Source organism: Marmota monax, unplaced genomic scaffold, assembly GCF_021218885.2.
Source record: "Marmota monax isolate L192 unplaced genomic scaffold, Marmota_monax_Labrador192_F-V1.1 WCK01_AAM20220418_F8-fsc00053, whole genome shotgun sequence".
Classification (NCBI taxonomy): domain Eukaryota; kingdom Metazoa; phylum Chordata; class Mammalia; order Rodentia; family Sciuridae; genus Marmota; species Marmota monax.
Window position 1 is genome coordinate 10169970 of NW_026693153.1, and position 25933 is coordinate 10195902.

Sequence of the window (25933 nt, forward strand, 5' to 3'; positions counted from 1 at the left end):
CCTAAAGTTGGGTAACTAGGGTCATTCCAGGGAACCAGAGGTACCTATAATGTTTTACTGCATGCTATCTATACACTTCCACAAAGACCTGTAGCTAATGATTACTGGAACCAGAGTGGGAAAGCCCAGCGTCTGTCTCCGTAGATGAACTCTGAGATAAAATTTAGACTCTAGAACTTTTTTGGTCACATTGAGCTTGACTAGCTTGTAGTCCAACTTTTCCCACTCTTTTACCAGTTCTTTTGGATACCTTCTTTATTAATCTCTTGCACAAAAATCCTTGTCATAGGGTCAGCTTTTAGGCAGACAATTATAAAAACATGTACTAAAGCTATTTAGGATCCATCCATTCATCCATCCATCCATCCATCCATCCATTCATATTCACTCAGCCTCTGACTGAGTACCTCTGCCCCACCCGCAAATTAGCATCACTTGAAACAACCTGGTGTGTATTCTATTGTATTCTGTATTTCTCTATTACTCATACAATCCTACACAAATACACAGATGAGGGAATATCTGCATTCTAAAACTGGAATCATACGTATGTATACTTTTTATATCTTGATTTTCTTATTGAGCAATGTTTAGATTCTTAAAACAAAAAATTAGATTTTAAACTGAGCTTTATTGTAAGCTGTCCTAGTTATTCCTTATAAAAATATTTTCTCAGAAAGAGAAACCATATTAGAAATGCAGATATGTAAAATATATACTTAGAATTTGAGGACCTAGTAGGAAAAATTTCAATGCTGTCAATCATGCTCCCTGAAAGGTTTGATATTACAACATCTTGAGAAATAGAATATGCTTATAACTTGTATATTTAAGAATGAAAATAAAATTATTTTTATTTAGTTTGTATATAATCCCCATGTTCTTGTTTTCTGGTTCTAAATATTTTGCTTAAATTATATATTAAATACTTATTGAATGCTTTTCATTTTTATATTTGATTATAATTAAACTTTATAACCCACCAAAAAGGCTGATATCTGTATTCCCATTTATGACATCTGTGACATAGGAGATTTATTGACTTATTTTTCTGGTCACAAGCATAATCAGACTCAGAACATGTATTGGAAATCTCTGGTTTCCAACTATATGTTTAAAGCATTATCACTGGATTGCTGCCATTTTTTAATAAAATAAATATTTTTATAATGTATACCTTCAATTTAAAATAAAATACAATCAAGACAAATGATGCACATCTAAGAGTAAATATGGATAATATATTGATGGCAATTTTTAAAGAATTTTATTTATTTTCAAATTTTTAATTAGATAAACATATATGATTCTGGGAAATCTGCAGATTATTTTCATCCTCTCACGAAGTGTAACTGACAATAAAATGAGTCAGTGATTTTTCTGTGTGAAATATAACACAGAATGTTCTTATAAAACAAAAATATTTTTATTCTGAAAAGTTTTCGTGTATAAATGTGTTTTTTGCATTTAGATGATCACACATTTTGAGTACATGAAGATCTATTGAAACCAGTAGACCCAACATATATTTCTTCTTGTGACACATGCTACAATACAGTTTGAAAGGTTAGGCCAAGTGATTACTGATCACATGCTGGCATGGCTAATGTGCAGAATCTGCCATCCAAATTAAATTCAGTGAATTCTTTTTTTCTTAAACTATAGCTGTATCCATTTCTGTTAATTATAATGTCACTTTCATAGACTACAATGATGCTGACATTACTTAAATGCCAAAAATGGATATAAGCATGTGAATGAGTCACCTGTCCTTTATTCAATTACATTTACCTAGAAACAGAATAAAGATAGGTTTCCATCTCTCCCTTTGCCCTATATTTCTTTACAGTAAACCTAAATTTATTTATGATGTTTCTATTGTTGCTCATAAAATGATACCCCAAAATATGCTGCTTTGGACTTAAAACTGAGAGCACCTGAGGAGCTGCAAATGAAGGTGTGTCTTCCTCTGAATATCTCTTATCTATCTGAAGACCAGATCTGCCATGGAGGAACACAATTATTTTCAATGCCACTGTTTCACTTTCAGAGTAAGAAACTGAAAATTAAACACTACATGGAGAACAAAGAGGAACTTTGTCCCAGGCCACTGGATCTACTTTTCCTGTGAAAATCATTTATCACCTCTCTGAAATTGCCTACATCTCCTACTTCACTACTCCTCATGGTGAAAATATTTAAGTGTCAACCAACTGGGCCTTCTTTGAATTTTATATTTTTTGTGGCTCCTGTGCATACATGCATGGCAATACAATTATAAGCCCTTTCTGTGCTAATTTATTGGCAGTTTATTTCAACAGACTCAAATATCAAACCTTCAGGGGGACAACTGGAATGTCCCTATATTTCTTTGTTTCTAGTAAATTACAGAAATGCAAGACATTCTTATTGTGGTAAACCACTGCAAATTATGTATGTTTTATACATTAACTGTTTTTTTTAAAATAATATTCCCTTTGTCAACATTTTTGATGTAACACTCTACAATGAGACATTTCAAAGTTAACTATGTGCTCTGCTGTAGTATCTACAGCAACAATGTCATAATGGTGAGAAACACAGGGGAAAAACATAAAAAGAACATGAAAAAATATAATTGAGCAAACAAATAATTTGGAAAATTATGATGTTGGAGTATAATTTTATATAAAAAAATGGAAATTAGGGTAGATAACTGATTTGCCAACCAAATTTGTCTTAGGAGAGTCTTATAAAATAAGAATGTTAAGAGAATATTTAATTCATTTGTTATTTTCATTTTTCTCTTAAGATATCCTCTTCAAATTACAGTGAACAATAAGTTTAAATTCATTGGCAAAGGATATGTGCTCATCACTCATTTTAGGTCATAGGAATTCAATTTTATAATTCTAAACTGAATTTTAGAAACAATGTTATAACAACAAAATTGTAAGTTGAAGGAGTTTATTAGTCAATGTTCTTTACTGCATTATAAAACTACCTAGAGGAGGTCATAATAGATATGAACATTTGTCATCTTCTACTTTAATAAAACAAAATAAATTAATTGGTAAACTATAATCACAATAGTAAGTTAGGGAGAATTCAAAGGAATAATGTGTATGAGATTAGCCCACCCCCCAAAAAAAGTTTAAATTAAAATAATATAGTATAAACACGTGTTTGATATATATATATATATATATACATGTACATATACATATATAAGTACATATATGTATATGTATATATACATTTATGTAGGTTTTTAGAAAGCTCCAAATAAGACCTACTTTCTCATAGTACTTGATCTCGTAGTCCAGAATGGCTCCATTGGAGAAAGCAGGTGCTTGCCATGATAGAGCAATGCTATTTTGGGATGCCCAGTCCTTCCTTACCATACCTATTAGAGAAGGTGCTGAAAGGAAAGAAAATAACTAAGAATTAATTTACAGGAATCATTTTTTATGATCTTTTCTTTCATATTTTTCTCCTGAAGAAAGCACAATTCTTATTGAAGAGGACACCAGTTGTTTATACCAGATTAAGAAGATGGCCTTAGGATATACTCTATTCAGTCTAAATAAGGCCTTTTAGAAACACTATTAAGGAACATAGGAAAAACTCAAATATTCCAAGAACAAGAGCCAGAATTCATCATCTTTGGTCTCATTAGACAAGGGCCTTATTCCTTAAACTTTTTTTGGCATTGAGTTATGTCATGAAGTACAATACACTTGGTTCCTGTATTTTATAAAATCTATATTTACTATCAGAAAAACAACCAATCTCTGCAATTACAAGATCACTCATAGGCTTTTCTTTCTTCTCAAGACATCTTAGTTCTTTATAAACAATCTACTTCATATTTACAATGAATTGTTTTTATCAATGCAAAGATTATTTTATTTGCACAGTTTCAGTGACATCTGGATAAAATTGAAATGTTTAACTTCACAAGTTTATTTTCAGAATCTGGTCTGTTTTATTTTCCTATATGACACTATGTTAGCAATACAAATTAACCTAAAATAACCTGTGTTAATCTTCTAATATTTAATTCAAATGTTTATATTGCAGATTAATTTTTTTTATCTTTCACAAAGTACTTTTCATGTTTAAGTATTCTATTTTTTTTAAAGAGTGGTGTTTGAACATAAAAGTTAAAAATCATTTGTTAAAAAAATTTCAAATTAAATTACATTGAGATATTATATCTCAGAGTGGAAAAATCCAAAATTTTAATAACATACTTCGTTAGCTACATTGTGGGGAAAAGCAATTTAATGTACTTAAGTGTTCTTTAAGCAAAACAATACACTTTTATGAAAGTAAACTCAACAATTAATGCAAAGTATATATTCATTTATAGTTTTTTTTTTTTATTTTTTGGACTATTCCACAGATACATGGCACAAATACAAAGAGCCATATTTACAAGACCATTCATTGAGATTATATTTGCAAATATTGGAACAATCTAGATGTCTGTCAATGAGGGATGTTCAATGAGGGATGTTGTTGTTATTAATAAGTAGAAATTTTCCCCATAGGAGGAAGGGAATGTAAGCTCAATGAATGTAAATAAAAACTTAAAAGAATCCCTAAGAACTCATGATATTTTTTCCAATTTATTCTCAGAAATTTATTTAATTATGCCAATCACAGATGAAAATTCGGCAGAATGTGATACTTTAAATTTCTTAGGGAAAAAGTATTGAAAGTTTGTTATTTTATTTCTAACTACTGCCTCCATATCTTTAGGAAAAGTTTTTTTTTAATTTGTTTGTTTGTTTGTTTATTTGTTTTTAAATTCATGACATTAACAAGTTTAATTATCCTAAGGGAACTTAAGAAATTATATTTAAAACTCTTTTTGGCTGTCCAGTGAGAAAGTTATATAAAAAATATTCTTAAAATGTTATGTCACAAGTTAGATAAAACATATCCTTAAAATGACAGATAGTTATGTAAGTTACTAAGAAATAGAAGTTTGTCTTATGAGCTAAAACAGAAATGGATAATATGATAAATATGGAAAAGCATTGAGAAATAGTTCACTATTTAAATTGAGACACATTCACTATTAATAAATTACCACTAATAAATTTATCCCTGTTGGAAACTGCATTAATGTTCTCACAGAACAGCGTAATAATGTATTAAGTGGTGCTTTATGGATAAATTATAACTTTAAAGTGATTATACAAATTAGAAGTTGATTTAAGTGTATAAATTCATTACAATTTTGAACACTTCATGTCTAAAATCTTATGGTTAATTTTCAATTTAATATGCAGTGTCATAAAGCAATATTACCAGTGTATTGCATTTTACCTCACAATTATTTAATACCCAAGGTCAGCAATAAAATCCCTGTAAAATTCATACAAAATCTAGCATGATGAAATGACTATTCTGTAAAATGTAGGTATCTTTTTTCTATTTCTAATTCTCCAATGGTCAATTGTACATGACCTAAATTTTATAAATCCCATTCTATATTTCTGTCAAACAGAACTAATGAAAATCTATTTCCTAATGTATAGGTTCTACAGTTAAACATGAGCTTTAGGGTCCAACATTATGGTAAGCTCTAAATTCTCTTCATTTTGTATATTCCTTTCACATGTAAATATCCATATTTTACATAATTGTTAAATATACATAATTTTAAATAATTATATTTATTTTAATAACATTCTAAACACTATTTTATATTTTTAAATAGTCTATAAAAATAAAAATAGATAAATATTTACTCTAGTTCTGGAAATCTAGCTTTTGAAAAAATCTGCATCAATATACTTAGGAATACTTTTTAAAAAATATTTTTTAGCTATTATCAGTGGATGTTTATTTTTTATTATTTACATATGGTGCTGAGAATTGAACCCAGTGCCTCACACATGCTAGGCAAGCACTCTGCCACTGAGCCAGAATCCCAGTCCGTTAGGCATACATTTCAATCAGTTCATAAATTAAAGGATGTTGGAAAGCTGGGAATGGAACCACCATTTGACCCAGCTATTCCCCTTCTCGGTCTATTCCCTAAAGACCTAAAAAGAGCATGCTACAGGGACACTGCTACATCGATGTTCATAGCAGCACAATTCACAATAGCTAGACTGTGGAACCAACCTAGATGCCCTTCAATGGATGAATGGATAAAAAAAAATGTGGCATTTATACACAATGGAGTATTACTCTGCATTAAAAAATGACAAAATCATAGAATTTACAGGGAAATGGATGGCATTAGAGCAGATTATGCTAAGTGAAGCTAGCCAATCCCTAAAAAACAAATGCCAAATGTCTTCTTTGATATAAGGAGAGTAACTAAGAACAGAGTATGGTCGAAGAGCATGAGAAGAAGATTAACATTAAACTGGGATAAGAGGTGGGAGGGAAAGGGAGAGAGAAGGGAAATTGCATGGAAATGGAAGGAGACCCTCAGGGTTATACAAAATTTCATACAAGAGGAAGTGAGGGGTAAGGGGAAAATAATACAAGGGGGAGAAATGAATGACAGTAGAGGGGGTAGAGAGAGAAGAGGGGAGGGGAGGGGAGGGGAGGGGGGATAGTAGAGGATAGGAAAGGCAGCAGAATACAACAGACACTAGTATGGCAATATGTAAATCAATGGATGTGTAACTGATGTGATTCTTCAATTTGTATACGGGGTAAAAATGGGAGTTCATAACCCACTTGAATCAAAGTGTGAAATATGATATATCAAGAACTATGCAATGTTTTGAACAACCAACAATAAAAAAATGTAAAAAAAAAGTAAAGGATGTATTCCCTAATGCAACATTTTGTGTTTTCACAGAAGCCAGCACAATATAGAATTTCATTTTAAAATGAGGCTTCAATATATGGAAGCTCAAGCATTCATTTTGAACATATTTAATGAATTTGTTTTCATAATGACCCAAATTTATGTAACGCCTGCCACATTGTGATAGCAATGTAGGACCAGTGAATATACAGCAGAATATAGAGCATACATATTTATTTCCCCACATGAGAAAAAGTGATTTTAGGACATAGATAAACAACTATTGATGTATTCCTGATTAAAAAATTAGTGTGCATGGGTAGAGCTCAGTGGTAGAGCACTCGTCTGACATGCATAAGGTCCTGGGGTTGATCAACAGAAATGCAAAAAAATGAAGAAAAAATAAATAAAATCAGAGAAAGAAACAGGCAGTGGAGTTTGTCAGATCAGAGGCTGACTGAAAAACAGAAGCAGTGCTTCCTGAGCAAGAATTACTCAGAAATTACTTAGTAGAATTGCACAATAAATTACATAAATATTATGCAATTCTATATACATCCTCTCTTAAGCCTTCAAATCTTAGTTTTGACCTATGAAAAAAGTGAAAGTTAAACAGATTACCACATTCTTGAAAATGTTTCAAAACAAACCTTGATTACTACATTAACTGAATTTCAAATAGTTCACTGAAAATTATACAACAAAATTGGAAAAAAAACTGTATGCACAGGAATTAGTTAACAAAAGAGATCTTATTCACAAGTAGATGAGCATTATTTTCATATGCTTATATGGAGATACTTGAAGAAAGAGTAAATTACTCTAGTTAATTATTTTGTTCTAAATTAAGATTCAATTAATTTTATTAAAACATTTACTATATATCATGTCTATTATCTTATTTCAGTCTCACAAAACTAGGACATTAAGGTTGTCTCCATCTTAAAGATGAGTAAACTGAAGCTCAGAGGAGTTGAGCAATCATTTAATGAGGAGAATTGAAGGTGAATTTTAATATTAACTCAAAGTGTCAAGAGAGAATTGAAAAATTAATGTTTCTGTATTCCCCCAAATTAGTTCTAATTTACTGTTGTAATATGTTCAAGATTAAAATCTATGCCCCAAACTAGAAGCAAGGAATGAATTACATTACAAAGAACCATCTTGCTTTTTGAATACGTTACTATTAAAAATCACACTGTGGATTATTTAAAAAATGTCTTATATTAAGAATTTAATCAAGGTTTATGATGTCCATTTTTCTAAAGCTATATTAAATATTGTTGATCCTCCACCATCCACTGAGCTCATAAGACATGTATGTAGGTTTACACACTGGGATATGTGCAGGTATGCGTGCTGATTTGTGTGTGGGGGGGTGCAAGTCTAGATGAGAAAAACAGGGAGTGATAGTACACACACCTGTGTACTTGTTTGTGATAGAGAACCTCAGCAGTGAATGCTAAGTAATAGAATTATAATATTAGAATACACCTCCATAGTTTGTTTTATTTAACGCAGAAGCTCCCTCATTCCTGACAGTTGATAATCCACATTTTGTTTCAGCATTTGGATAAGTGAAGAACACTTCTTTACAAGTCTCTCCTGTTTCTTTTTGAACATCTTGAATTGCTGATGAGCTCTCATAGTCATTGTCTTCCTGTAATTTCCACCCAGACCCTAGCTCTGACCTTTCACATAAACAGAACTCTTTACTTTTCCTCATCTGCCATCCTCTTCTTCTCTCTCCCCCCTCACTTCTTCCTATCTCCTTTCCTTCCTTCCTCTCTCCTTTCTGCATTTACTTTTCTTGTCCTTTTTATTGCCTCTTTATTCCTTTCCTTTCTTCCATTTGCCCCTTTCAGGAAAGGTATGTTTATGTGTGTGAGTGTGTGTGTGTAGTTTAACAGAAGTATAATCAATAACAAAGTGAAATGTCAATAAAGAATGATCCTATAATAAGTAAATAAAAAGTACAGGCTAGAATGTTCAAATCAAAACCATTTTTATCCAGTCTCATTCATTGCTAACAACTATCAATGAGAATAATTGCAAATCAAAAACATGTAATGATGTTTCTCCCTGTTTGCTTAGGACAAGGCACCATAATCAATACCATAATTTTACTTGGGAAATTTTGTTGATTTGATACATGTTTATCTTATGAATTGACATTTTTGGAAACCTGAGAGCATGCTCTAAAATATTTCTGATCCATATGTAGTTTTAGAAACATTTATTGAATGTTTTTTTAAATTTTTATTTAAATATGACAGCGGAATACATTACATTTCTTATTGCACATATAGAACACACTTTTTCATATTTCTAGTTGTATACAAAGTATATTCACACCAATTTGTGTCTTCATACATGTACTTTGGATAATAATGATCATCACATTTCATGAATGCTTTGTGGTCTAGGTACAATATATTCTAACATTAGCCTATGTGCATTTATTTTGATGAACTTTTCTTTGTAATATAGTTCCCTATATGCTTGAAACCTTGTTATGAGTTTTAAATATACACATGAGACTTACATGTAGGAAAATTGGCACTTCATATTACGTTCTTCCTAGTTCTTTTCTACTCTCTTTATGTCTGACAATAATGGCATTATAGTATGTTAAACCATATGGCTGATGTTGTAAGCTGAATAATGGCCCCCAAATACTATTTTGTAATCTCTCAAACCTCTGAATGTTCTTTGACAAAGGAGCATTGTAGTTTTGATTAGGTTCAGGATTATGAGATGGGAGTAGTCTGAAGTCTCCAGGTGTGCCTGGTGTAATCACAAGTGATCTTATGATTAGGAGCCAGCAGAACAAGGGAATGGATTTTCCCCTGGGTGTCTCCAGAAGGAATAAACCCCCCAGAATCTTTAATATTAGCTCTGAAAGACTCACTTTGGATTTCTAACATCCAAATCTAAAGGTAATAAATACGTGCTGTTTTGAGATGTTAAGTTGTGGTAATTTGTTACAACAATAAGAAATTCACCATCCATATAATAACTTCATCAATTTAAATACTTTAATCATGGATACATTTAGGAATGATGATTCAATAAGGGAAAGTGGGTAAGTTAAAGAATAGGTTTGTAACAGTGAGAAGTCATCTATAGCCAGGTGCCATGGTGCATGCATATAATTCTAGTGGCTCTGGGAGGTTGAGGCGGGAGGACTTTTAGAGCAAAGCCAGTCTCAGCAACTGAATGAGGCCCTAAGAAACTTCACCAGACCTTATCTCTAAATAAAATTACCCCCCCCAAAAAGTCATCATGTATTTAGTAACTTCTTATTTTATACATTTATGACTTTAAAAAATTATTCAATCTGTTTCTTTGAAAAACATTTTGGGTACTATGGATTTATAGTTTTTTTTTTTCTTATTTAGTCTATATTAAATAGGTTTCTCTCTTCTCTGCCTCTCTTATCAGAAAAGGGAATGATTTTCCTCTTTCTGATTGTATTATCATAAATTATAGGTAACATAGGATTAAAAGATATTTCCTTAAGAATAAACAGTATACTGATTTTTTAATGCCTTTATCTTTAAGTTTCAGAAGTCTTTCCAAGGAAAACGCAAAATTTGATCACTCTTCCTACTTCTTCCTGAAAAGCCAAAGCAATGCTGGGTGGTAGCTTGATATTAGTGAGTAAAGTGTGGGAAGATTCACACAGAAAACTCTCACTAACTATGGAGGCCACAATGCAAAGCCACTTCATTAATGATGAGTCAAAATGACATCACTATCAATACTTAATTATAAGAAATAAGAGTTTTAAAGTTATTTTCAGCATAATCTGCATCTTTTAAATTTCTCTTTCTTTGGTTGTGTGACTGGTTGATTTAATATGCTCCCTGTTACGCTTTTCTTTTTAAAGTTTTTATTTATTCTTTTTAGTTATACATGATAGTAGAGTCTATTTTGACATATTTATACAAACACGGAATACATCTTATTTTAATTAGGATTCCAGTCTTGTGGATGTAGAGGATGTTGAGATTTACTGTTGTCTTTAAGTTATTGTTTTCAGTAATTTATATTCTACACCTCTAATGACTGTTGTTTAGTTCCAGGGGTATTTGAGAAATTGTTTATAAAACAGATACGATAAGATGCAGTTTCCTTGAAATAAAAGAAAAAAATCTTCATATTAGACTAGCTGAGAGTTTGTTGACTTCAATTATTACCTTTAGAATTTCAGTTTAAAGAATACATGTTACAGCAGTATGCTTAAGGAATTTAATATAGGTTCTTTTCCCAAATCTCAAAAAAGTTTCCCTGTCCACAGAGAAAACTCAAGAATTTGTCACTTCCCATATTAATTTTAAACAAATACCTTATTTATAATATCTCATTACATTAACATTAAGATCAGTGTTTTCTATTAAATCTTCCTGGTAAAAGTGCTATCATTTGAACTATACAATTATATAAATTCTGTAAGAAAATTATAATAGACTTTAAATTTATAAATAACCTAATTATATTTAATATGGCTTATAACTTCTGTATATCAGCTCATTCTCATTAAAAAAGTTTATATCATTTATAGGAATATATAAAATGAACTAATTTAAGTGATTAAAATGGAAAATTTTATAAATGTGAATAAAAAAGTCATCTATAAGTAAATGAAAATCATCTTAAGGTATGTTATAAAAAGGAAGCAGCTAAGTGAAGAAGTTTGCAGAAATATAAATTTTTAAAATATTTACTTAATCAACAAGTAAAATTGTATATATACATTTTATTGGAGCAGATTTAAGTTTAGACATACAAAAGATATCTATACCTTTTATAAATAATTCCATATACTTGCATGGGAAAATAAGTGTCACATATATAAAGTGACAAATTCAAGTAACCAAGCAATATGCTATGACTCCACTTTTTTTCTAATAGAAAATACCTTCAACTGGGTATGTGGTTACATTTATATGTGTGAATTAATTAACATCATGCTATTAATTAATAGGGATTTATCACACTAGTTCTTTTTAAAATTAGGTAAAACAAGAACAAATGAAATAAATTGTGTAGTTGTCTAATAGGTACTGATTCTTAAATCATATTAACAAGTTACTATGTTATCCATAATTTTGAAAGTATTTGAAAAAGTAATATGGTTTTATTGCAAAGAGTTTAATGAAACCTAGTCCTAGGTCTTGTGATATTCTGAATATTGCTTCCAAAATACAACTCAAAGCTAGATACAAATGTATTTTTAAGCTATAACCATAAAGTAATACATGTGGCTAATAGAGGAGTCATGAATTTTTAGTATTACCCTATATTCTTGTTGTCCTCCAATTTATATGATGGTACAAAATTGTGCAAAAACTAGCTAGAAAATAATAGATGTTGCATATATTTTAAGTAAGAAAACTTATGAAAGTTAGGCTTTTAAGTGTTATTAATTTGCTTCCTGAGTGTCTCAAGAAAAAAAGAAAAATCCCTTTCCTTTTAGAACTCTAACGTGCATAAGAACACATAAAAAATTTCAGTCTTCTTTTGGGTCTGTGACACAATCCATGGATAACCTTGGACCTTTTAGAAGAGTTCACATTTAAAAGGCTTTCATTCATATTATAAAATAAACAGCAGCAATTATTTTCTTTCCTTAAGATAGAAGATCAGACTGCCTTAAGATTTCTTTGATCACCTTGGATGGAATTGATTTTGGTGTCTGAACCCCTAGAACATTCACTGTCCATTCCTCATGATTTAACAATTGATGCCATTATCTGAAGCTATTGCTATTCTTCCCTATCGAATATAAAAAATATATTGTACTGCACTTTTCAACTTCCTGTGCTCTTTCATATGTATTGACTCAGGTTATATGCATTGTAACTTTGTTGATAAAATAATTATCATTTTTATAAAGACCAAGATAGAGAGAATCTGACTGGAAACAACTTACACACAGGTCCTTAACATGTAAGGAGCAGAGGGTAGACTCTTATGTTTATCTCTGATAGACTACTCCAGCAATCATGTTTCATTTAAAGCTCTGAGCTTCCCATTGGACCTGGTATAATGCCACACAGATGAATTAGGCACATTTCATTTGACTTTTCACTAATTCTAAACCCATTTCATTATCCCATCCTCCTCTACCCCATAAGCTGTGATCTCACTTTCCCTACCCATAGTTTGACATCCATAGATCAGTAATATTCTAGTTGGCAAAATTCTTCTGGGTTTCATAGGTTTGAGGGATATAACAACTCCTTCTAAGATCCTACATGAACTAGATGTAAAATACTTTAAAATATTCATTTTTATGCTTTTACTTCTTGCTTTGGGGGAATAGAAGCTATATTCCTAATACAGTATGAGTGAACATGGTTCTAGAAGGTACAAAAAGGAAGAATGGACTCATACTGCTGGCCACGGGAGGGAATGTTGAATGATCCTGTCATACGGATTTAGGAAGGTGAAAGCATTCCTGCCAACTCACCAGAAATACGACTGCAAAACTGCTTTTGTTCTCTCATTAAAGAAATAATTGGATGCAACATCAAATTCATTGGCATTGCTTCTGGTTCAAGCTGAGAGAAATAAATCTCAATTCTTCCTTGATTGCAATTGTCTTTGTGTAGGACAAGTAGCCAGGAGCTCCCACAGGTGCCTTGAAACATTCAGGCTTCTTGAGGATATAGGTAATTTTGTTCTCATCCTTGATCAAATGGTGAAGTAAATTACTGACGTCAAGTAACACCTAGTGGAACCCTGTGTTTTCCTCTTATTTTCTGTAGTTAGTAATTGTTTACAAATCACTGCACACAGAGAAGCAACTTGTGTTTTCTCATATTGGTTGCTGGCTCACAATTTCTACTTCATGTTCTCCTAGTAGCTTCAAAGATATTCAGTGTATATCTTACACACTTTCCCTGATTTTTGTGACTGTGTTCTTAACAAGTCAAATGGCATTGCCCTGTATTTATAGCAGAAGTTAATAGGATTACAAAGACTTTAAGAAATAAATGTTTTAATTATGAATCTTTAAGTGTGAATCTTCACCAGATTTTTATACTTCATTTAAAATGCAACATGCTATGCTGGCTACACAATCTATATTATATTTCTATGAGGAAACTCATTTTTTTTAAAATCAGGGATTGAACTCAGGGACACTCAGCCACTGAGCTATATCCCCAGCCCTATTTTGTATTTTATTTAGAGACAGGGTCTCATTTAGTTGCTTAGCACCTCTCTTTTGCTGAGGCTGGTTTTAAACTTGTGATCCTTCTGCCTCAGCCTCCTAAGCTGCTGGTATCACAGGCATCACTGCACCCTGCCCAATTTTTTTTTTTTTTTTTAGCCTGTAAATTTGCAAGGTGACTTCAGGGAACCAGGAATTATTTTTTCTTAAAATTAACATAATAAATTATTTGTACAGTATGTATGAAAAATACCAAAAAATATAATTCTGCTATTAAAATAATATTGTAATTCAGCAACTTAAGAATTCAGAATTTTCAAATTTCATTTTGTAATGTATAAGGGGAGTGATTAAAAATAAGGAAACAGAAATATGTAACATGTGCAATGTTGATATAGAGCTAGCCCATACCACCATGGTAATGTCAATGGCTTATAAACAGCATTCTTTTGTGTGGACACTAGCTATGCAATGTAGTTTTAAGTTATTTTGAACATTACCCTGAATGTATGTACTATTGCCCTACTACTTTTAGAATTGTGTCAATCATGTCATTTACTATAATTCTTATCATGTTCTTTTGTTTTGACTTAGATCAATTTCAAACAATGGCCAGGTGGGCTTTTTTTGTTAGTATTTATACACTTATTTGTGCATGTGTGTGTGTGTGTCTGTGTGTGTATTTGGTAATTTGGTACTGGGGATTGAACTCAGGGGTGCTTTACCACTGAGCTACATTCCAAGCTCTTTTTTTCAAAAAACTTTATTTTGAGCCAGGGTCTCACTAAGTTTCTTAGGACATATTTAATTGCTGAGGCTGTTTTTCAAACTTGTGATTTTCCTTCCTGCCTGAGCCTTCCAAGTTGCTGGAATTATTGGTATGTGCCACCATGCCCAGCTACATATTGATTTTTGATTTGTATTTGTAAACTTTAGTTGTATAATTTTGCTTCTTAGGAAAGCCAAATGTTTGCTTAAAATTAAGTGATGATTAGATTCAAAATTGCCCAACATCATATGGGCTACTAAGAAATGACTTTAGCTTGCTGGACATTTTGTTTCCCAGAGAGCCATAATGTTGTTTCCTCAACTTGAAACTTGCTTCAGAAAAATATGAGAATAATTTTCTCTGATTATTTTCCTTACTTCAGTCCCTGTCTCTCTGTATGTTGGGTTGCCTGGCTAGTTGAGTTTGGTTGAAAGTTTGAGTCTTTCTATGTTGTCTAGATTGGCCTCAAATTCCTGGGCTCAAGGGGTACTCCTGCCTAAGTCTTGTAAGTGGATGGAACACATGTCACAATGCCCAGCCCAGTTGAATGTCTAAGAGATGCAGAGTACTGTGAAGAATTTTTTTTCCTAATTCAACCCCAAACTTCACTTATCTGCCTAAAAAAATCATAGGATCTCAAAAGAATTCAACTGTCATAATTCCCTCTTCTAGGAGTTAACAAATAATGAAGATTGACTCCAATCACCCAGGAAGTCAACACTGGGATAAGAAATTATCTAAATAGACTTGTCACAAAATCCTCTTATCTTCCATCTATCCTCTGAGAGATACATTTATCTTTCTTTCTTTTTTTAAAACATTTTTTTAATTGCCAATGGACCTTTATTTAATTTATTTATATTCAGTACTAAGAATTAAACCCAATTCCTTACCCATGGCAAGAACTCTACCACTGAGCCACAATCCCTGCCTGTTGGGAGCTTCTCTGGACAGGAGCTATGTACACACCGTTAAGTCCTGAGTAAAGAGGTACTGAATAGGTATTGTACCCACTGCAATGCCTTTGGACCTTACCTCTGGTTGGATAAGAAAGGTGCAGCTCCAGGTACAGGTGTCACCCTGTGGGGTTGGATTATATCCACTTGTTTGCAGTAACCCTACCCCTTGCCTCATTTGAATGGATTCTCCCCAACAAAACCCGGGTTCTAGGCAGTGCTCTCTTTCTTGCCTGCCTTGCCCCTCATTGTGGGAGCTGTGACTGATGAGCAGTGACTGAACCCAAAAAGGTAATTTGGGTGGGTGTCTGTGTCTTTATTCAGTCAGCCAAAATTCACCTGGAGTGACCCTGACCAGTTTAGTTGTGGAACACCCAACCTCTCATTTATCTTTCTTAAAAGTCATTTGTTTTCTCTTGTCAGTCTCCCCTCCTTTTCCCGTTCTGATGGCATGTGACTATCACATTCTAACAAACTCTCCTGGAGTCACATTTTTCTGTGAAGTCCTATGAACACATATGAATAAAAATTTCCATTTTCGCATGCTTATCTATCCTATGTCATTTCAGTTTGCAGGCCCTGAATCACTGAGCTAAGAGATGAGAAGAAGTTTTTCTCCTGAGCAGTTTCAGTGCAAAGAGCATAGCTTCAATGCCAGCAAAATGGTTCTGTTGACTCAGAAGTTTTCATGAGAAAGACAGACAAATGCATGCATTTATCAGTGTGTCTTTTTATGTAATGAATAACAACAATGTCTATAGCAGCTCAATTCACAATAGCTAGACTATGGAACCAACCTAGGTGTCCCTCAATAGATGAATGGATAAAGAAAATGTGATATATATACTCAATGGAAAATTACCCAGCTTTAAAGAAGAGTAAAATTATGGCATTTGCCAATAAATGGGTGGAGTTGGACAACATCATGCTAAGCAAAATAAACCAATCCCACAAAACCAAAGGCCAAATGTTTTTCCTAATATGCAGATGCTAATTCACAATGGGGGGGGTGGCACTAGGGAAGAATAACATTACCTTAGTTTAGGTAGAGGGGAGTGATGAAGGGAAGGAGAGGGGATGTGGGGATAGGAAAGATAGTAGAATGAAACAGACATTATTACTGTATGTATATATGTGACTATGTGACCAATATGATTCTGCAACATGTACACTCAGAAAAATGAGAAATTATATACCATCTATGTATGATATATCAAAGTACATAAATGCATTCTACTGTCATATAAACTAATCTAAAAATAATAAAATTAAAATTAAAAAAAGAAAGCATAAGGGATACTTGGGAGAGATTAGAGGTAATTCCCTAGGCCACACAATTTATAGAACAAAAATTAATAGATCTGTGGAACAAACCTAGGTCTAAATGACTCACTTTATTTCTTTCTTTATGGTTAGTACTGTTGTTTTTGTTTTTATTTTTCCCCTCGCCTAAGAATATACTTATACACTGAATCTTTTTACTATAGACTTGTTTAGAATGTATTTTTGTGAGAAAAGTTCATTTAGATAATTATAGCTAGAATTACTAGAATATAAGTAATGTTGATATGTTGCTGATGTTGGGATTTTGGAAGAGGATATTTTATGACTTCACAACTATATTGGGAGTGATTTGGTTCAAATGTGACTTTGCAAGTGCCTTTTTTCATGTGTCCACATAAGTAAAGGAATTCAAATAAGACCCTTAAATGTAATTCTTTAAAAGTCTCTCCTGAACTCTTATGTATATAGGCTTCACACATCAAGAGATGTTAATTTTGTAGCTTTATAAGAGGTAATGCTAGATTTTGAAAAGACTAAAAAACATATGGTGAGCTGGGTGCAGCCCTAATCTGCTTGCCAGAACCTACTGTGCCCATATTTGCCTTACACTGTGTCCAGTAATAGTTTAATAGATTGAAATTAGCTATGATGAAGATATTTGTGCTTAAAATTGGTACATACTGCAAAACAAGCCTTTGTATATAAAAAAGAAGAAAAGTTATAAATACTTATCACCAGATCACAACTTATAACTCAATATTGACCAAACTTAATGTGTGGTTGTAACATTGTTCTTCCAGATGATGTTAGACAGTTTTCTATCTTCACATTATATTTGAGAAATGGTAAGTAAAGCAGTTACTGTATGGGTAAATATTCTAACTTGGTTTTTGATTTCATGTGATCTATAATGAAAAACTTCCTGGTATCATATTCTTAAATTCTTAGAATGCTGGAATACTGATTTTGGAAGAAATATCAAATTATACTTTTAAAAAGTTTATTCTGTTGTTTCACACTCAAGAGTAAGTATTGACTATGGCCCTGGTGTTGGAAAACAAGTGTCAAAAGGACTAAAAGGTATTGCAGATGTTCAGTTAAGACCATATTTCCTCTTCACTGAGAGGTATATGATGGGACTGCAGGAATCTGTAGGGTATTAGCACAGGCTCTCAGGATATACTGCAGCAGAATGTGGCATTAAGCACAGGGGCATTGGAGACAGGCCACTTGGATTTAAATGCTAGCTTTGCTACTCACTAGTCACATGACTGATCAATTTTCTTCTTTTTTATTATAAAAATGGAAAATTACCAATGCTAAAGAGTTTATATAAAAATATCATAAATATCACTTCATTTTATTACCAATTAAAAATAAAAATAGTAATTTTTATTATTTAGGGTAGTTATAAAGATTAAATACATCATTTCATTTAAAAAGGTATATAATCTCATTTATAGCACTTAAAATAATGACTGACATTGCAAGCACTCTAAATAGTTGGCTATTATTATTATTGTGGATGAATAGCAACTTTGAATAAATGTGAATAAAAGAGCCATTTCATTTAGACTTATAGAAGATTTTCTAACAGTGAACATCATAAATGTAGAAAAAAAGCTTACATATCCCACATGCTAAAAAGCCATATAAGAACAACTTGTGTATTCAGCACAAGAAAATTTTAGTCAAATATTTCCCAAAGGAGGTTTTTCAAACTTGAGTATCTGGTAAATGCTTTTGCTACCTTGGGATCCCTTCTTCCAGAAAATTAGTTGCTTAAGATTTTAATAAATATTGCACAAATAAAGGTTATTGTAGATAATTGCATTCTGAAAACACAGATTGAAAATAAGCCAAATGTTTCCTTTTTGAAAGAGTAGTCAGGGCTTTCAATGTGTTATACTGCTTTGTAAGAGGTGAAGATAGCACTATAGTGTACTAGCCCCTTCACTTAATTGACCAAGTTATCACTTTTTGAAAAGCATGTCATAGGACTAATCCTCTAAAGAAAACTTCAAGAATGCTAATAAAGAGGATAAGTCCTGGAAACCCAAATATTTAGTCAAACTAATATACTTTATTGGAATGCTTCAAAACAGTTAATTGTACATCAGAAAAAATACACCAATTTCATGTCACCCTCTGGTACTTGACCAGTTGAAATGCTGGAAACCATGCCAATCTTGGAATCTACTTTTCAGAACATGTTTTTTTTTTTTTCAATGAACAATATTAATAATATAAATTTGGCATTTTACTTGTTTTAACTCTGCAAATACTTACTAATGAAACATGGATAACATTTTTTAACATTTTTTCAAAAATTTTGGATGTGTTCAGTGTGTGACAAAGGGAATTTTGGCAGAAGGCACACATATTTTCCACAATAGGGGTTGTTAGGGTTTACATCTGAAATGTCCTCCAAAACTCATGTGTTAAAGTCTTGGTGCCCAATGAAGCAGTGTTCAGAGGTAGGGCCTTTGGGTGATGACAGGATAATGATGGCTCTGATCTCATTGGTGGGTTAATCTATGGATGGATTCAGAGCTTAACAGGAAGAAACTTTAGTTGGTAGGGCCTAATTGGAGGCTGTAAGTTATATAAGTTACTGGGGGCATGCCCATGAATAAGGGTATATTGGGGCCCTAGCCCGGTCCCGCACCCCCTATATGTGCTAACTTTTTGCCATGAGGGATTAGTTCTGCTTCACCAGGTGCTCCCCACCATACTGTTGTACCTGACCACAAGGCCATGGTGATAAGGCCAAGTGACAGTTGAAGAAAATCTCTGAAACTACTCCAAAATAAACCTTTCCTCCTTTTATATACTTTTTCAGGAATTTTGTCACAGTGACAAAAATCTGATTTAACACTGGAGTATCATTTCTCTTTGCAGAAACATTCAATGTCAGTGTCCACATTAAAAACAAATTTTTCACATCATTTCAAATAGTTCAAATAATGAGTTCATTCCTATGTTAACATATTGTGGTTCTAGTTCATCTTTCAGTTCTAGAGCATTAACTCTTTTCTGTAGGTTCTACCTCTGGTTAAGTTACTGATTTAATACATCACTTGTATCCTATCTTCAAAATTTATGTGTTACTTTCCTTTGGATCATTTGATACCTTATTTGCTAGAATAGATGGTTGTTTTAGTAAACTTTTAAAGCTCCTAGACATAAGTAGATTACTTCTCATTTACCTTAATTATTATTATTTTCTGAATATAACTTAGAAGTAGATATTAGTTCTTCTTAAGGAATATAAGAACTAAAAGTAAAAGCACCAACACCCAAACTGAATCTAGATTGCATTTGTATAATACACTTTGTTGAAAATCATACAATTCATGTTTCACTGTTTTTTTGTTTTTATTTTTTGGTACTAAGGATTTAACCCAGGGACCATTGAGTTACATCCCCAACCCTTCTTTATTTTTTTTCCCTATTTTGAGACAGGATCCCATTAAGTTGCTTAGGGCCTGGCTAAGTTGCTGAGGCTGACCTCAAATTTGTAATTCTCCTGCCTCAGTCTCCAGAGTCACTGGAATCATAGGTATACACCATCATGCCTGGCTCACTGTTTGTTTTAATGATATTGAAAATGTTGTATATTTGATATTATACTCATAAAGTGTTTTTTTTTTTGTGTGTGTGTGTGTGTGTATAACTGAATTGTTGATCTGTGTTTGTATATTCAGGTAGCAGACTAAAGGACCAGTGCAGATCACTAATGTTAAAAATTCTTTAATTTTTTGAAAGAGCACATTGAGTGCTACTGGGTATGCCCAAGTCAGGGTGGATTCTAATTGCTCTGACAAATATCCTGCTGGGAAATTGATCTTCAAAGATTCCTTAATGCCTTTTTTTAAAAAAAAATCCATTTACTTCATTTTAATACTTCAAAGTCTTCCTTTCTATTAATTATCACATACACTAGAAAACACAAAGAACAAAATGCTATGTTTTATTCATCTTAGAGAGCATCTAAACACTAAGTTACAGCAAAGATGGAGACTATTGAAGCAAAGGTCACCCTCTGTCAAACAAGACCATAAGAGACTTTTCTTTTAGAGAAAATTCATGAATATTTTATCTGAACATTTTCATGAACTTGCTGAAAAGCTATGTTTCTTGGCATTAACTGGGGATGTCAAAATCAGTTACTGTAATTTAGATCTTTTGTTAATATACTTTTCAGTCTTTCATTTAAAACATGTTCTTCAGAGTTCATCTAAAATGTCCATTTCTAAATTGTTAACATTACAGATAAACATGCTATGTAAAATTAAATTGTATTTTTATTGATGAATAAATACTTTTGTTCTAACACAAATCTGCAGGAAAAATGACAATAATAGAATAAATAACTTAATTTTCTTTATCTGAATGAGAAAAGAATGACTTCTGTATTAAAACCTTCCAACTTTAAGTTAAATGCTAAGCAGCCCTTGGTCCCTGACTGGTGAAGGAATCAGCATCTGGTCAAACAAAAACTAACCACAGATCACAGCCTATCAACTTTTTTTCTTTTCTTTTTTTCATTAAGGCATGATCATTGCATGTTCTAGAAATAATCTAAAATTTCTAAGTCTTCACAAAATGCTGCCTTTGCATTGAGAGACACAGCAAAAAAACTTCTATACCTGCTAGAATTCTCCCCTGTACCTTCTCACTGTTCCAGTGAAGAGGGCAGAGTCCAATGCAAATGGAGTGTTTGTGTCTTTAACTTTGTCCTAAGTGTGATGTGGCTACATAACAAGGATGTATAATTAGGATTTTAAAAAGTCAATTCTAGAATTAGATTTCCTTGACTTTGAATTGTAGTTTAGCAGAGTTTTACAAAACCTTTAAAGAGGAACTAATACCAATACTTTTCAAGCTACTTCGGGAAATAGAAAAAGAGGGAGAACTTCCAAATTCATTCTACGAGGCCAACATCACCCTGATACCTAAACCAGACAAAGACACTTCAAAGAAAGAAAACTACAGACCAATATCTCTAATGAACCTAGATGCAAAAATCCTCAATAAAATTCTGGCCACTCGGATACAAAAACTTATCAAAAAAATTGTGCACCATGATCAAGTAGGATTCATCCCTGGGATGCAAGGCTGGTTCAATATATGGAAATCAATAAATGTTATTCACCACAGCAATAGACTTAAAAATAAGAATCATATGATCATCTCGATAGATGCGGAAAAAGCATTCGACAAAGTACAGCATCCCTTTATGTTCAAAACTCTAGAAAAACTAGGGATAACAGGAACATACCTCAATATTGTAAAAGCAATCTATGCTAAGCCTCAGGCTAGCATCATTCTGAATGGAGAAAAATTGAAGGCATTCCCTCTAAAATCTGGAACAAGACAGGGATGCCCTCTCTCTCCACTTCTGTTCAACATAGTTCTCGAAACACTGGCCAGAGCAATTAGACAGACGAAAGAAATTAAAGGCATCAAAATAGGAAAAGAAGAACTTAAATTATCACTATTTGCAGATGACATGATTCTATACCTAGCAGACCCAAAAGGGTCTACAAAGAAACTATTAGAGCTAATAAATGAATTCAGCAAAGTGGCAGGATATAAAATCAACACGCATAAATCAAAGGCATTCCTGTATATCAGCAACAAATCCTCTGAAATGGAAATGAGGACAACCACTCCATTCACAATATCTTCAAAAAAAATAAAATACTTGGGAATCAACCTAACAAAAGAGGTGAAAGACTTATACAATGAAAACTACAGAACCCTAAAGAGAGAAATAGAAGAAGATCTTAGAAGATGGAAAAATATACCCTGTTCATGGATAGGCAGAACTAACATCATCAAAATGGCGATATTACCAAAAGTTCTCTATAGGTTTAATGCAATGCCAATCAAAATCCCAACGGCATTTCTTGTAGAAATAGAGAAAGCAATCATGAAATTCATATGGAAAAATAAAAGACCCAGAATAGCAAAAACAATGCTAAGCAGGAAGTGTGAATCAGGCGGTATAGTGATACCAGACTTCAAACTATACTACAGAGCAATAGTAACAAAAACAGCATGGTACTGGTACCAAAACAGGCGGGTGGACCAATGGTACAGAATAGAGGACACAGAAACCAATCCACAAAACTACAACTACCTTATATTTGATAAAGGGGCTAAAAGCATGCAATGGAGGAAGGATAGCATCTTCAACAAATGGTGCTGGGAAAACTGGAAATCCATATGCAACAAAATGAAACTGAATCCCTTTCTCTCGCCATGCACAAAAGTTAATTCAAAATAGATCAAGGAGCTTGATATCAAATCAGAGACACGCCGTCTGATAGAAGAAAAAGTTGGCTACGATCTATATACTGTGGGGTCGGGCTCCAAATTCCTCAATAGGACACCCATAGCACAAAAGTTAATAACTAGAATCAACAAATGGGACTTACTCAAACTAAAAAGTTTTTTCTCAGCAAAAGATACAATAAGAGAGGTAAATAGAGAGCCTACATCCTGGGAACAAATCTTTACTCCTCACACTTCAGATAGAGCCCTAATATCCAGAGTATACAAAGAACTCAAAAAATTAGACAATAAGAGAACAAACAACCCAATCAACAAATGGGCCAAGGACCTGAACAGACACTTCTCAGAGGAGGACATACAATCAATCAACAAGTACATGAAAAAATGCTCACCATCTCTAGCAGTCAGAGAAATGGAAATCAAAACCACCCTAAGATACCATCTCACTCCAGTTAGATTGGCAGCCATTATGAAGTCAAACAACAACAAGTGCTGGCGAGGATGTGGGGAAAAGGGTACACTTGTACATTGCTGGTGGGACTGCAAATTGGTGCAGCCAATTTGGAAAGCAGTATGGAGATTTCTTGGAAAGCTGGGAATGGAGCCACCATTTGACCCAGCTATTCCCCTTCTTGGTCTATTCCCTAAAGACCTAAAAAGAGCATGCTACAGGGACACTGCTACATTGATGTTCATAGCAGCACAATTCACAATAGCTAGACTGTGGAACCAACCTAGATGCCCTTCAATGGATGAATGGATAAAAAAAAAATGTGGCATTTATACACAATGGAGTATTACTCTGCATTAAAAAATGACAAAATCATAGAATTTACAGGGAAATGGATGGCATTAGAGCAGATTATGCTAAGTGAAGCTAGCCAATCCCTAATAAACAAATGCCAAATGTCTTCTTTGATATAAGGAGAGTAACTAGGAACAGAGTAGGGTCGAAGAGCATGAGAAGAAGATTAACATTAAACAGGGATGAGAGGTGGGAGGGAAAGGGAGAGAGAAGGGAAAATGCATGGAAATGGAAGGAGACCCTCAGAGTTATACAAAAGTACATACAAGAGGAAGTCAGGGGAAGGGGAAAAATAATATAAGGGGGACAAACGAATGTCAGTAGAGGGAGCAGAGAGAGAAGAGGGGAGGGGAGGGGAGGGGAGGGGGGATAGTAGAGGATAGGAAAGGCAGCAGAATACAACAGACACTAGTATGGCAATATGTAAATCAATGGATGTGTAACTGATGTGATTCTGCAATCTGTATATGGGGTAAAAATGGGAGCTCATAACCCACTTGAATCAAATTGTGAAATATGATATATCAAGAACTATGTAATGTTTTGAACAGCCAACAATAAAAAAAATAAATAAAAAAAAGTCAATTCTAGAATTAGATTTCCTTGACTTTGAATTGTAGTTTAGCAGTTTAAATCTTGGCAATTCACCTACTTAATCTCCATTTCATTTTCTCTTCTATAAACTGGGAATACTAATACTGTCTAACTGATAGGTTTGGTAAGGAGAACTTAGTGCAATCATCTGTACAAGTGACTCTTTATTTGAGCTATAATAGGCATCAATAAGATATAGAATAAGGGTGTGCATGTATACCAAAACAAAATATGTTTATAGCTGATGCCTAATGAAGTAGGAATGCAGAAGCTCACTTTTCAGTTTCCAGACGAATATTAAGAGATAGAAAGATTATTTCAGGTCTGTCTTTAGATACATATTCTCCACTCTTGTGGATTTTTCCTAAGCATGCCAGAGTTATTTTCTTTCCTCCCATGAACTTCAGTCTTGCTACAATGATCACTTACCAATTTATAAAATTACTGGATGACATCTGTAGACTTGTCTGCCACATTTTTAGTTTCATTTCTCATTAGTACATGTTATTTCTTTGTATGCCAGTTTTATAACTCTTTACCATTCATTGTTTTTCTGATGTATCTAATTAGTTAATCTATTTCTATTTTTGTTTCATATCTAACTTTATTTTTTAACCTTAGGTTTTTTTCCCCATGAGATCAAAGCACATCATTGTGAAAACCATAAGCATTTTCCTAATGTTTATTTCTACTTTCTACAATAAAAGTGACTTTCTGAGGTCTGAACTGACTGACATTACTTACATTATATTTTACCCTAGTTCTGAAGTATTTTTTCAATTGGTCACATAATGACTTTTGTTGTTGTTAAATATCTTTCAAATGAAAGAAATTTCTCCAAGCTTTGAAAACACATATGCTGGAGGATCATATTTGTTCCATGTTTGTCTGGTGAGTTCTAATTTCATTTACTACTTAGACCCAGAGTTCCACAACAGGTGAATGTTCTTGGAGTTTCACAGTCTGGATGATTTTTAACAGATGCTGTTCTATTAAATATTATACATTCCCCATGATTTGGAAGCTTGGTCTAAATATGTAGATTCTGCTTCAAGAAATCAGAAACTATTATTTTTATTCTTCTTATCAAATACATCTTGCCTACAGAATAATTCATCATTTCTTGTTATTCTTCTCCTTACTTCCTGATTTTCTGTAGAATATAAATCCCTCAATGACTATTGAATGTAATAATGCAGACAGATGTCTCCCTGTTTGAAAAAAGAGCAGCCACAGTGCAGAAATGACTGCCCAACCTTCTGGTTTAGACCTTGCA

At 32.9% G+C, this 25933-nt stretch overlaps 1 protein-coding gene across 10 annotated transcripts in view; it reads right to left on the reverse strand.

The window, feature by feature from the left end:
* The window catches only part of Epha6 (EPH receptor A6), an 850021-nt gene that overhangs the window by 343638 nt on the left and 480450 nt on the right, over nucleotides 1–25933 (reverse strand). For all 10 annotated transcript variants that reach the window (XM_058582915.1, XM_058582914.1, XM_046455343.2 and 7 more), the window contains one exon: nucleotides 3276–3400. In XM_058582915.1, the coding sequence (XP_058438898.1) occupies nucleotides 3276–3400 (125 nt within the window). The remainder of the gene's footprint in view (nucleotides 1–3275; nucleotides 3401–25933) is intronic.